At 32.5% G+C, this 15,706-nt stretch overlaps 1 protein-coding gene across 2 annotated transcripts in view; it reads right to left on the bottom strand.

Moving 5' to 3' along the window:
• Positions 1-15,706, bottom strand: part of LOC143252093 (homeobox protein Meis1-like) — a 215,083-nt gene that overhangs the window by 194,388 nt on the left and 4,989 nt on the right. For both annotated transcript variants that reach the window (XM_076503713.1, XM_076503712.1), the window contains exons 3-4: positions 8,355-8,405; positions 5,686-5,736 (exon numbers count right to left, since the gene is read on the bottom strand). In XM_076503713.1, the coding sequence (XP_076359828.1) occupies positions 5,686-5,736; positions 8,355-8,405 (102 nt within the window). The remainder of the gene's footprint in view (positions 1-5,685; positions 5,737-8,354; positions 8,406-15,706) is intronic.

Below are 15,706 nucleotides of genomic sequence, written 5' to 3' on the forward strand. Positions count from 1 at the left end.
GTACTGTTTAAATCCAAACAAACATGACTTAGTATTATATTGTGAACAAAAATATGGGGCTTCTCAAAGTACACGTGTGAAACTGAAAAGAGGGCATGGTCGTGTGAAGATACAAGAGCAGCTGTTTTTGAGTTGTCATAAAACGTTTTGGTATATCGACATATCCAGATGCATTCTATAGGCTTTTCTCATTATGTGTATACATCACTAATAAAAATAACATACACTTAGCCGTTCACTGTTTTTTGTTTTTTACATCAGTGCTGAAGGTGTACACATAAAGTTCTTGATAAAATACATCTACGCAGTCTTGTTGTTGTCATAAACCCCAAAATATCAAGTGAAAACTACATCCGATATGACGTCATTGTGAAATAGGGTGTATAAGAACTATATTCTGACATTGTTTAGCGTGTTTTAGGTGCTGCGGTGCTACTGAAAACCAAACGTTTTAGGAAAGTTACGTAATAGCTCTTCTGACACAAATTATTCACTCATTAAAGACTATAAAGATATGGCTAGATAGAAAATTTAGAATTTCTAACACAGGAATAAGTGTTGTAATTAATGACATTGGAAACAGGGGGATAAAGATCAGCTAGGTAACCAATCCAGAATCATCCATATTTGTAACAATTCAAACTCAAGGTATGGTGAGGAAGGAGCGAAGTCTTGTAACAGGTGAGAAGCCTCGAACGAAAGGTCAGTTACAGAATCCTTCAACGTATCTAGGCAACAGTGCGCAATCCAAACAAGAAGGGCATCTGTTTGTTTAAAAAAGCTACGCAAATGACGTATATACAAGTTAATTCCACGTTTATCACTGGCATACCTCAAGTAGCAGAAGAATGAAACGGGTATTAATGCTATTGCATACAAATAAATACATGCTGGTGAAGCCAATCGACTGTTGAAACTGGCGCTGTGAAGCCGTCGTCTTCGTACTGAAGATGGAAACATGCAGGGAGAAGTGGTGTGTGTTTGACATGACTGTCTAAAGGCAGAATCTTTTGCAATGGAAACTTTGCTTAAGGGTTATTGTCAATTCGCATAGCAGTAAAAAAAACGTGACTGTAGATGGTGACCTGCACTGTAACGACTTGGTGAGGTTCTAAAATCATTTTAATTAACATATACAAACTATATATTGCTTCATAAAGTTACGTAATCCATAACAATGAGCAAATGATGATAGTTTGGAATGAATAACCTGAATATAAAACGCGCAATACCACAGTCGTATTATATCTTTTAGAGTTTTAAATAATACATTTCGCCTCTTTAGAGTTATTGTAATACTTATGTTAACATGAAATATTTCCACTGACTAAATGTTTGAAGAATTAAATTATATATTTCAGTAAATATTTTCACTTCTGGAAGCATGAACACAACTACTTCAAACCCATTAGCGGAAATAGCTCATTAGTGCATGAGATCAATTCACCATGTGAGGGTTAACTCAACACATTATCAACTCACTTTGTAAGGGTTAACTCAATACATTATCAACTTTGGTAATATGAGATCAACTCATCTTGTAAGGGTTAATTCTACACATTATCAACTTCGGTAACATGAGATCAACTCACCTTGTGAGGGTTCAGTCAACACATTATCAACTTCGGTAATATGAGATCAACTCATCTTGTGAGGGTTAACTCTACACATTATCAACTTCGGTAATATGAGATTAACTCACCTTGTGAGAGTTCAGTCAACACATTATCAACTTCGGTAATATAAGATCAACTCACCTTGTGATGGTTTAATCAACACATTATCAACTTCGGTATTATGAGATCAACTCACCTTGTGATGATTTAATCGGTACTCGAATTTAAAATGCTGTATTTTACGTATATTTTAGAAGTGACTACAAGAACGATTTATGTTCATGATATGCTCATTGTCTGGAGCTCAAGAAGTTAAATAATAGAAGCTGTTCATGTACATCTATTTATTTTCAATATCTGAGTCACTAAGAAGTGGAAAGAACCATACGAAGTTCTTTCGAACCATATACGAAACTTGCTATATTTTGGTTTCTGGTGGTTAGTAAATGTCTAACATACGCAAGGCTGACTGACCTAAGAGTTGTCCATGTTGGTTGAAATATTTAGTATATCCATTTGTATTCATTCTAATTTATGACTATGCTTTCATATAGTTTATTTTGCAATGTTATATGGTATAAGGATTTATAGCTAACCTAAGTCTCCTAAGTTGTCCAACCTTCTGAGGTATTGTTGGATTTTCATCCAAAAAATATCTTTAACGGCGAGAGTATTCCCATGATGAAAATATTCATTATTATCTTTATAAGTAAGAGCATGAGAACAGTATACTTGGATAAATGTAATCATCTTTGGAATGACTTTTGGTTTCCATAGAGGAGATTGTTTGCTTTATGAGGAATTTAATAAATAATAGACTATTCCATGAACAAACTTCAATGAATCTCCATGGCTCAAGCTGATTCAAAGTGGCTAAAAATACATTTGGCAAAGTTAAAGATACGCGATAATCAAGAATTATCATAAACAGTGATTGTGATTAGAATTGTACGTCAGAAATATAAGCTACACCTTTAGAAAAACAAAGTAATTTATTGTACGTAACTGTCGTAATTTTAGTGTGTGAACTTATCGAAAGTTTAAAGACACAAAGGTCGCTTTGAATATTCTGAACAACCAAAGAAATTACTTTAAACATCATAAAAATATTTTTAAACAGGAGAAAATGAGGAAAATGTCGACTCTTTAACACTAACTGAAGTAAACTTTTCCGTGAATGTCATGGAAGTGTGGGTACATACAATAGGAGAGCATTCAATTACGATTTTGCATAATATACTAGGACCACAAACAATGCATAGGAGATTAAGAAAGATAACAACAATCATAGTAGAGTTCACAACAATAGACGGAACGCTAAGAAATTAAAATAACAATACGGATCATAACAATGCATGAAACACTAAAGACAATAATAGCAGACAAGGTATAATTGTAATGTATCTCCCACGATTGTAATAACATAGTAGAATAAAAACGGTCGATGGAACCTATAGTTCATAATAAGAAACAACATCACCATCAGGTTAGCTGTTCCACTTTTGTCTGTTCTGTAATTTTCTCGCCATGTCTTCATATAGTGCTATCTCAGTCCACTCTTTAATATTTGTGCTTGGTTTTCCACTGTATATTTTCCCTTCTATTTGACCGTCTAGTAGGACTTGTTGGATGTTGTATCGTTTCATAATATGGCTAAAATATGTTACTTTCCCCTTCTTGATGTGTGATACAACACATCTTTCCACATTTACCATACTGAAGACCTCTTAATTTGTTATCTTGTCTGTTTATCATATATGTCTGTACACTTTCGTGTCATATGTTTCAAGTTTATTCATCAGTACTTGTGTCAAGGTCCATGTTTCACACACAGCCATATAACATAGTTGACTGTATATAACACACCATGATTTTCTTCCCTGTTTTTACACTTTTGTTCTTTGGTGTGAAACTTGTTTTCATACTATTAATATGTTTGTTACTATAACCCTTGATCTACCATGCAGAGTCGTGATCCCTCTATGGTTGCTGTTATAGTGCTTAGAACACCATACAGCACTGCGATCCTCCTGCTGTGTTCACCTGTTATTTTCCCATCACTTGCTTTGATTCTCCTTTGTTTCTTAAGAGATGCAATTAAGATCACAACAACGGCTGTAACTTTCAGGATTATAATAACAGTCACAGTTAGGTCACAACAACGATGGGAAAATAAAGACCATAATAACAGATACCCTGGGATCATAAAAATAGCTGTAACTATCAGAATTATAATAACAAACAGATTAGGATCACAACAAGCAATGGAAAAGAAGGATGGAAACAACCAATTATAGGCTAAGGATCATAATAACACGTATCGTAAAGATAACTTCGAATGTTAAATAGTAAGAACCATACGTTGTATTTTCAAGTAAATATGGCATTTATTACTTTATAGAGATGATTAAATGTTATATAACACGATTTTGATCACACAAATCAGCAAGTACAGTAATAATTACAATCGATATAATGTCGCGGTACAAATAATTATATCAGTACCTCATTTTTATATTGTTCGGGGCATCGAAGGTGGCACTGGCCGCTTCTGGAAAGATATATGACAGCTCTTTCCGACAAAAATATTTATACACTCATATTACAAAGATGTGTTCTGATAGGGAACTTAAAATTTCTAAGAAATTGATATCCCTTGCACTTAACGACACTGGAAAACAAAGAATACGAATCAGTTTGGGAAACCAGGATTATTTAGAAAGAGACCCGCAACAAGTCATACATCATCCGTGATAATTAATGTGCAAAATTTGTAACAAGTGAAAACTCATGAACACAGGAGTCAGTGACAAAGACCACAACTTGCCCCAGATAACGTTATGGAACATAATAAAAAAAAGGATCTCCATCTGAACCAGTGACAAAAGTCACCTGTACACAAGTTGTTTTCACGATACATTTGTTCAACCGTCGCATAACTCAAGCAGCTGAGAATGAAACGAGTATCCGTATTATTCCACACAAAAATATACCGATCATGACGTCTATGGATTTTTATGTCACCGGACTGTTGAAATAGGCGCTGGGCAACTGTTATCCTCAGTCATTAATGGCTTGAAAAGGAACTCAGAAAAGTGTGGTATGATTTAGATATTTCAGCTTAAAATTGGAGCACAGTTATCAGATAAAGCATGACTGGACGTAGCAACATTAATTTCAAAATCGTTTTAATATAACGTACGTAACCTATTTATACAGATATGTATGTATGTGTGTACGAAATACGGCATAATGGATAACAAATTTTCAAAGTAAAGCTAGTCCTACGAATTTAAACTGCCAGTACGGTTAATTAAAAACATCGCGGATTGGACTGTATATTAAATAAACTTGCAAATAAATAAATAAAAATATTTAGTAAATACAATAACGATGACAATAAACACCAAACATACATTGAGAATACTTTAAACTTTCAATGAAGAAAAAAAAAATATATATATTATAATATCTTCAGAAATGGCCATGGTTATTACAGGGACCAGGGAAACCTGAGAAATGTAAGAAATATTAGACGTTTTATATTTAACTGATTTATTTTATACGTTATTAAAGAAAGGCACTATAAATGATATATCATTGGATTTAGTGCAAAAAATTATATGAAAATAGCGAGAGTACCGAACACTTTCCTTATGGAAAGCAAATGTTTAAATAATAAGCATAGCATCATTATTGGTCTGGAATGGCTAGCTGGTTAAAGCACTCGACTCGTAATCCGAGGGTCATGGGTTCGATTCCCTGTCACACCAAACATGCTCGTCCTTTCAGCCGTGAGGGCGTTATAATGTGACGGTCAATCCAATTATTCGTTGGTAAAAGAGTAGCCCAAGAGTTGACGGTGGGTGGTGATGACTAGCTGCCTTCCCTCTAGCCTTACACTTCTAAATTAGGGACGGCTAACGCAGAGAGCCCTCGTGTAGCTTTGCGCGAAATTCAGAATAAACAAACATCATTTTCTGAAACAGAAAATAAAACAAATATTACGTTATATAATTATGAGCGAATTACATTTAAGCGTTTAGTTTACAACAAACAGGTAATTTACCTTCTCGAGTTCCAGAAGATGAAATCGCAATACTTGTATTGCTTGAACCATCTGAAAAAGAAATATTATTGTATTTAGAAAGTATCGCATTACGTATATGTCACTCAATAAAATGTGTACACATGAATTCAATCCGCTTACACGTTCAATAATAGCACACAAAAACAAATAAACAACTGTTGTCAAAATTCATTCAGATATCGTGTGTGGCTAGATATAAATATAGAAAATCTATATAAATAATGTATGTCAAAGATAACACGTGAGCATACTGTAACTGGACAATATCAATGATAAGACATAACATTAGCTAGAATTAAAGGTAAAAGTATTTTTATGAAATACTTTACTGGGATTTGGCATGTGAAATATTTCTACCTTAGACAGGAGAGATGTGAAGAAACTGAGAAATCAGTAATTACAATATATGCTTTACAGTTACAATAAATACTGTCTTTTCAAAAAGGCCCGGCATGGCCAGGTGGTTAAGGCACTCGACTCACAACCTGAGGGTCGCGGGCTCGAATTTCCCTCACACCAAATATGATCGCCCTTTCAGCCGTATGAGCGTTATAATGTGACGGTCAATCCCACTATTCGTTGGTAAAAGAGTAGCCCAAGAGTTAGCGGTGGGTGATGACGACTAGCTGCCTTCCCTCTTGTCTTATACTGATAAATTAGGGACTCGAGTAGCTTTGCGCGAAATTAAAAAAAATAAACAAACCAATCGATTCAGGCCAACCAGTCAAGCACTAAATTCTAAATGCTTTCATGTGACATGAAACTCGATACGAGTGTATTATAAACAAGGGTATTTCCTGTCTTTGGCTCCAGAGCTTAGAACTGTTACGGACGGTATCGGAAACCTTGCTCATACGATAGGCTACACGTTGAGGGTTACATAAGAAGCTTTTTACTAATAGAGGTTTGTGAACCATTGAGTGATCCGTTCAGTGCCATTTTGTACTAATCCACTGTTTAATGTGTTTCTTTTAAAGTGTTTGACAAAGAACAAATCGCTATTTGTGCTAGCAATCGTTAAGGGCTCGAATCGCTTTATAGAAATACTCATACGATTCCCCTTCCTCGGCTCGTGGACAAATGCATATAATGATTACTTTAATCACATGATGAAGAGAAGCCAATACTGCTCAATAACAATCGCGTTGTCGTTTCTGGCAGTGGCTGTACACTCTACCATATTTACAGAATAAAGCCACTGGACATAAACGTTTTTAAAAAAAATAATTTGGTTGAAATTTGACATTTTAAATTTATCCATAAAAATCGGTTTAACCAAAATGGTAAAACAATTCCCAGATACTGAAAAAAACGTCAATTATTACGTCATTATTAAGCTAGTAAGATAGCTAAATTTATCTTGCATTATATATCAAACACTATATCGTTGAATTTGTAAAATAATATACTTTAATTATAATACCGTAAGGGAACTGATATATTTACCTAAAAACGACTTCATAAAAACATCTCAGATATGTCTTTAAATTATCATTATAACAGTGTTTAATAAAACAAAAAATGCATGTTTCAACCCTAAATGTTTCGCTTTAGATTTCATTTGATAATCAAATATTTACAGTAGAGTTACGTTCAAATTACTAGTTGACTTGGTAAGTACAAAGGTACCCCTAATAGAAGTCGATAAGTTCAGTAATTATGAAAAGAAAGTAGAAATAAATATGTATTAATTACAATGTACAAAGAAAAAATAATATTATTTATATTATTACAGTCCCTTTCTGGGGGGTTGGGGTATTACTCTGTCACACCATAAACTGGAGGCCCAGCATAGCAAGGTGGTTAGGGTGCTCGACTCGTCCTACATATTCGAATACCTGTCATACCAAACATGCTTGACCTTTCACCCGTGGGGGTGCTATAATGTGGCGGTTAATCCCACTATTCGTTGGTAAAAATGTAGCCCAAGAACTGACGGTTGGTGGTGATGACTAGCTGCCTTCCGTCTACACGCGTAGCTTTGCGTGATATTCAAAAACGAACAAACAAAACTGAACTGTACTAATGATAGCTTTCGTTCCCTGACACCATTTCAATTATTTTTTATATCTAAAGAACGTCAAATTTTTGTTCTGAGAATGAACTTTTTTCTGGACATTTTACATGAGACTTCTTTCCTTATCTATCATTTTTTAAAGATCTTCTTAGAGAAAGAACATTTCTTTAAAGCGTGACATAGTTCCAAAAGATAAAGCAAACATCTCTTATTATATTTTCGTGATAGCAACTTAGAACAGAATCACTGAGTTTATAATAGCGGCTATAGTCTATTTTATATAAGACCAGCTTACTTCGATACTCAATATGAATAAACAATTAGATTCTTTCAGTTTTCTCCCATCAAGGAAACACGTTTGACGAATGATATATTTAAGGCCAAGTACATAAACAACAACGTTGATTTTATGTTATCTTGTTATGTTGTTGCTATAATTAAACGTTAACTACATTGTTGCGAACTAAAGATAAAATAAATAACGTAAGAAAACAAAGAGATAAATACTCATTAAATTGTATAATTGATTTAAAAGATAAAATCTGGGGAAGAAGAAGAAAAGAAATGGATGCTTGTACATTCTATATATTCAAAATAACTGATGTATAAAAACAAATGGTTTAGTACTTACTAAACTGTCTAATTCTGGATTAGGAGAGTAAAATGGTTTTTCTTGCCTAATCTGGAAATAGACCGATACATGTTAGAATCTTATATAAAATAGTTTTACATATATGACCGATACATGTTAGAATATTATATAAAATAGTTTTACATATATGATTTTCATTAAAAAGCAAACATCCTTTGTACGCAACCATAAACTTTATAAACAAAAGAGTGATGAATATATTACATAAATCATTAAAAAGTCAAGTGATCGTTAACATACATGTACATCGAGAGAAGACAGGAGATTTGGCGAAAAGATAAAACTAGTGTAATATCTAAGTACATCATATAACATGAAAACACTATTTGAAACCCAGTTTAACTGTTCATGTAGATAGGTTTCAAGGTAAGGTTGTTAATGCATAACAACTGACTAGGTAAATCTCAGTTGTCTTGTTATTCTTGTCTCGTGACTTTTAAGTTATGACAATTACTGAATTAAACATTTAAATGTTTTGTTTTTATTGATAAATGTTTATATAAATATATGTATAAACATGTTATTTCTGACTTAAGTTTCTACTTTTGACATATGCCTAACTAGCTTAAAGTTGATTTGCAAGTAGTGTAAGACGTAAGAAAGGAAAAATAAAGTAAGGAAAACAATGGGAAAAACAAAGAATAGTCTAAGGAAAATAAAGTAAAATAAATTAAGTAAGGAAAACAATGGAAAAAAACAATACAAGAATAGTATAAGGAAAAACAATGGAAAATAAAGCGACCACAAATAAAGCAAGGAATACAATGACAAAAGTGGCAAAGAAAATAGATTTTAAAAACAAGAAGAAGCTATGTTTGATATTCCAGATCGTTTCATGACTATAGTTACATATATGAATTAAAATATAAAACATTGTCTACGTTTTCATTATTTAATGAACAACGTAAGGTTTATTCAGGGCTTCGATCTTATGTTATTATAATTTTCTATAAATTTGTATTTGATGGTTAATAGACAGTCTGATTAATAATGTTAGACATATTCTCCCTATTTATGTATGACAGAACATGTTTTGTGAAACAATATAATGTTTACATATACATATTACATATTTATGACATTTCGTGAGTGACATAAAGCGATATAGCCCACTTCCTCCAACCTGTACTTCCATCCTTTAGTACATACACTTGGTTATTTGAACAAGAACTAGTATTGAAAGACATGCATGTTTTGGATAAGCTATTCGGTACAAACGATATTTTATAATTATTTCTCTTTAAACTAATGAGAATTATTAATGTCCATAAATTCATGACCTCGCATCTGATTTTAGTTTCATATAAATTGTGAATCAGAATATATGATACATTTTATCTTATTTAGGTGTTTTTAAAACAGAATAATTAAAAAGAGAAACAACATCTATGTATATGGAAATTTTGAAAAATTGTATTTTAAAATAATATTTCATATAACAAAGTTTCACCTGCTAAGACTAAATGTCACTTTTCACCTGAGGCTTTTATTTTGTAAAAACTTCTTAACGTGATTTTCATTGACAATATTTTACTAAACAAAAGATCTGGTCTCCTCGAGAATCAGCCAAGTATTTTCACCCTTACTGACTTTTACAGACAACCGACACTTTTATAAAGCAGCTGAAATAAATGTCAATAAAACAGTATTACTGATTTACTTCATGAACGCTGGTACGATACAATAACTTTCTAATTGACTTAGTTAATGTTAGTGACCTACAAATACGGCCCTATAAGTTCACTCCTCTAATATTAATATGATAGAATTACAAGCCTTAATAATCCACTTAGCTAAAGTCAATATGATAGAATTTTTGCCCTTCTAATTAACACAGTTAACGTTAGTATCATACAACTACAGCTCAACTAGTTCACTCATCTAATATTAATATGTTTGAACTATATCCATTCTGGTTTACTCAGTGAATGTTAAAATCATAGAACTACAGACCTACTAATTTACTCAGTAAAAATCAGTATGATACCACTTACTAATTTACTTATTTAAGGTCAGTATGATACCACTTACTAATTTACTTATTTAAGGTCAGTATGATAGAAACACAGACCTTACTTTTTTACATAAACATCGTATGATAAAAGTAGAACCTTACCAGTTTTCTTAGTCAATATCAGTATGATAGAAACACAGACTAATTTACACAATTATCTTACGATAAAAAGTGCAGTTCTACTAATTTTCTTAATTAATTTCAGTATGATAGCATTACAACCCTACCAATTTCGTTAGTTAATGTCATTATCAAAGAACTGCAACTTTATTAATACCAATTTACTTAATTAATGTCACCATGATAGATCTATAGCCCTACTAATTTATTTAGTTCAAATTACTACGAAGAAAATTATGTCTTCATTATTTATTTATATAATGGTAACGTTTAAGGATTACAACCCTACTAATTTACTCAGTTAATATTACTAGGACAAAACTACAACACTACTAAGTTATTCATTTAACGTTAGAAGGACAAGACTACTGCCATACTATCTTCTTAGTTAATGTAGTGTTATAAAACTATAGCTCTAATTACACTGCACAACAATTTGTTTGAAAAGTTTTGCTTCCTGAAAAGTTTTTGCTGATTTTGACAGGTACCTGGTGAGTATGCACAAATATAGTTTTGGTTTTGATTCATCATGTACGAACTCTGAGAAATAGACAGTTAACTGTTTACCGGCAATAACGTATTTAATTGTTTTTATGTTTCTAATACGCTATTAAGTTCAACATAATTAAAAGTGTTTTGCTCCTGATTTTCGTTTGTATTCAATGTCCGGTGCATCACGTTGCAGTGTCCAACAGTAGTCAGTAAAGCACTGACGGATTCCAGTTGCCGTGATATCGTTTTTCCACTGTAACAAAACTGAATATTTCGATGAAACGGTACGTGATGGGCAAATTTGGATGTGATTTTCGTAATCAGCAGCCACAAATCTATAAGGAACACCTAACAGTGTTCAAGAAGCAAAACCTTTGTTGTGCAGTGTAATTTACTCAGTTAATGTTAGTATGGTAGAACTACTAATTTACTCAGTTAAAGTCAGTGTAATAGACCTACAACTATACTAATTCTCTCAATTAATATTAGTATGGTAGCGCAAACACTCTATTAATTTACTTAGCTAACGTCAGCATGATACAACTACACTTCTACTAATTTACTCACTGTTACTAAAATAAATCTATAGCCTCACTAATTTAGTCATTTAATGTTAGTTCGACAAGACTCCAACCATATTAAATAACCGAGTTAATGTTGGTATGATAGAACTACAAACCTACTAGTTTTATCAATTAATTACAGTATGAAATAACTACAGATTTACCAATTTATTCAATGAATATTATCACGACACTATTTATGTCCAACTAGTTAATTCATTTCATTCTAATATGATAGAACAATAACCATATTAATTTATTCAGTTAAGGGTAGTACAATAGTGTTACAGCCTTAATAATTTATTCAGTTAATGTTAATATTATAGAATTACAGCCCTACTAATTTACTCAGTTAATGTCAGTCAGAGTGATGGAACCACAGATTTACAAATTTACCCAGTTAAGACTAATATAAGAGAATTACAATCGTCCTAATTTAATCAATTTATTTTATATGATAGAACTATAATATTATTCATTCACTTAGTTTACGTTAAAATGATAAAACTACATACCCACTAATTTGTTCAGTTGATATCAGTATGATAGAATTCAGCCTTACTAATTTAGTTAATGTTAGTATGACAGGACTAAAATCCCACTCGGTTGTTCAGTTAATGTGACTAATACAGAACTACAACCTTAATAATTTACTTAGATAAATCTTCTATGATAGAACTATGACAGAACTACAACCCTATTAATTTACTCAGATGATGTTCGTTATAACAAAACTACATCCTTACTAATTACTCAGCTTATTTCAGTATGAGAAAACTTTAGGCTTACTAATTTCCTTAGTTAATCTCACTATTATAGAATTACAACCATACTTATTTATACAATCAATTACAAAACCACAACCCTACTTATTTCCTCAGTTCCTTTCAGTAACGATAGTAATACAACCTTACTAATACATGAAATTAACGTTATTATAATAGAACTACAACTTTACCAAATTACTCTCTGTGTTCTGCCGACCTAAAATATAGAAACCAGATTTTTTAGCCCTAAGACGTACCACTGAGCTACCAGAAAGCTTTAGTTAGATTCAACTTAATTTTCTACAGCTTTTACTGTAAAACAAAAATGTTTTTGTTTCCAGTTACAACTTTATGTGAAATGGAATAGCAAGTAAAAATTTTCTTTCGTTTCACAAGTCACCAGCTGTGTCTCTAAGTCCAAGATTATTATCAATACATTTTATTTGTATAATTGCTGAATTCTAAATCCCATTGGTTCATTTAATTTTGCTTACAACGTCTATTCTTTGGATGTGTATCGTATGGATGACGGAAGGTACTGAGTTGTGCATAGTCTTGTTACGGTGAGTCCAATAAAGTGAGAGACGTTTTATAACATACTTTCAGTAATAACGTATTAAATTTTCACATCTACAACGATACTAGGATTCGAATACCTTTTGTCCGCCTAGATCATATTTTAATCTGACTTCAGGAACTTGAAATTCATTAGTATCTGCCTTTTTCTCAGAACTTTTTAACGTTTTATGAGCATATAGTTAGGCCAATGTTTCGTTGTCTTGTTTCTCACTCTATTTTTGTATTATCAAGAGCGTAAATGTGAAAATGGATTCAGCTGTTGTCCTTCATGGATATATATATATATATATATATGTTGAATTATTGTAATTATAGATAAGATTGTATTCGATTTTATACAATGAGTAATTACATTTTCGTTGCAAAGCTATACGAGAAGGTACGGAGAAAGTTATTTTTTCATTTGTAGCTTTTCTTAAACCTGAAAATATATAGGGTTTATCTTTTTTTTGTGTGCAATAAACAGAATTTTAAAAATACGATGTCCAGTTAAACGTAAACAGTTTTGAAAATTCCAGCTCTTCACAATTTCATTGTAAAATTATAATTCAAGGACAGTGGGGGACACTGGTATAGCTCTTCACAATTTCATTGTAAAAAATATATATTTGTTTATCATTACTTTCTGAGAAATCCGAGGACAGTGAAGGACACTGGTATAGTTCTAGCTTTACATGTGCTTTAAAGTATGACGTTATAACTGATCAATTCTGATAACTCTTCCACATCAAATAATTTCAAATTATTTATTATCCTTCATATGAACAATCAGATACGAACTTCGAAACGCCTACTGGATAAAGTATATCCTATAATTCTGGACATTTAACACCCGCCACAGCATTCTTTTAGCACTGGGCCAAAGATGGTCAGCAGGGTGATCCTTCCGAAAACTGTCACTTTAGGGATATGTAGATAGATATCAGTGAATGAAGCTCAGCATAACTTTTTGAAACGAAACAACAAACAAAAAAGAACGTCTCAAGCTAAATATTAATGAAAATATGAAAATATATATAATACAATGATATAACCGTATTGAACCATTCTTCTTATATTTACTATTCATTGCAGAAATGCTATATTTAATTTGAGAATCCTTAGAGACATCATGTAGTAATGCATCGCGTTCTTCATCTTTGACACCGTTTCATTAGGCTTTAATGTGCTGTTAATTTTATAAAATATTGAAACAAGTGGTTTCGATCCCTATGTTTGATGTTAAGATACTATTGTACCCATTTGTCTAAGTTTCGCTGTCAATCCAGTTATTACATGGTGAATCTTTGATTCAAAATAGATGTCAAATAGATTGGAATGTCTTCGAATAAGTTTTTCCCTCACCAGAGTTGGACCCACGGCTTAACTTAGTCACTGCACTTAAACTATCTCATTTACAACTACATCTATAACATTTCAAGCATGTTTCATTGTTACATTGTGTTACTTTACGTTTACAAGTTTGTTTGTTTTTTAATTTTATACAAAGCTACACAAAGACTATTTGCGCTAGCGAACCCTAATTTAGCAGTGTAAGACTAGAGGGAAGGCAGCTAGTGATCACCAACTACCGCTAAATCTTGCGCTACTCATTTACCAACGAATAGTGGGATTGACCCTCACATTATAACGCCCCCACGGCTGAAAAGGCGACCATGTTTGGTGTGACGGGAATTCGAATCCTCTACCATCAGATTACAAGTCAGTGCTTTAACCACCTGGGCACGACAGGTACCATTTACAAGATAACTTCTCCATATTGACTCTCATGGTCTCGGGTCAGGTTAAGAATCTGGTCAAGCGACCTAAACCTCAAAAATAGTGCCAAACGTTTCCTTTCTGTCTAATCAAAACAACTCAAACCTTACTGGAATGACTCATTTTTTGGATCCGCATTAAGAAGAGCGGTCCGGGTTACGTGGCGGATATTAACTGAAGTGCTCATATTGTAAACGTTTATCGCAAGTCTAATTTCTGAGCAAAACTTTCAATGAATTCCAAGTAAACTAAAACATTTGGATTTGAAAACGTAATACAGAAGTTGAGTGTGTAAATATATTTTAACAAAATAAAATGATACTTGTTTTAAATATTAAAACAACAACTTCTATTATTACTTATTTCACGTAGTATGAAACACAATATTCATTTCATTTTTTCAACAGTAGAATCTAGAACTAGGCTAAACAGGTGTCAAAGTACATGTAAACCATTCGCTGTCTACATGACATTTCCTGAATTTCGCGCGAAACTACTTAATGGCTACTTGCGCTATTTGTCCCTAATTTGAAAGTGGCAGACTAGAGGAAAGGCGGCTATTCAATACCAACAGCTCTTTAGGCTATTCTTTGCCAACGAAAACTGACCGTCATGTTGTAACGGTTGAAAGAGAGAGAATGTCTGGTAAACAGATTCAAACCTGGGAGTTGCATGTTGTGAGTGAAACGTCCTAACGTTACATCGGGATGCAACAAGCCATCTGAATATGATAGGTGTACGTTTACAAATATTAATTTATTCTCATAACACTATTTCAATAGGTTAATTTTTGCCCAAGATATCTTGTTATATATGTTAAGTGCTTGGTTATTTTATTTTGTGTTTTTTGCCTTATCAGACTTGTTTTTGTAACTCCCAACTTATACACCCGTTTTATTATCCATAATCTCTTGATTTGTTTCTTTTTCCAAACAAATAAATAAAAATACAAAGATATATGAAAATAAAATTACTAGTTTACTTCAAAACTAGGTTATAAAGTCATAAAATGTGAGTTTTTACCCTGTTTCCAGTGTA

Source organism: Tachypleus tridentatus, chromosome 6 (assembly GCF_004210375.1).
Source record: "Tachypleus tridentatus isolate NWPU-2018 chromosome 6, ASM421037v1, whole genome shotgun sequence".
NCBI lineage: Eukaryota > Metazoa > Arthropoda > Merostomata > Xiphosura > Limulidae > Tachypleus > Tachypleus tridentatus.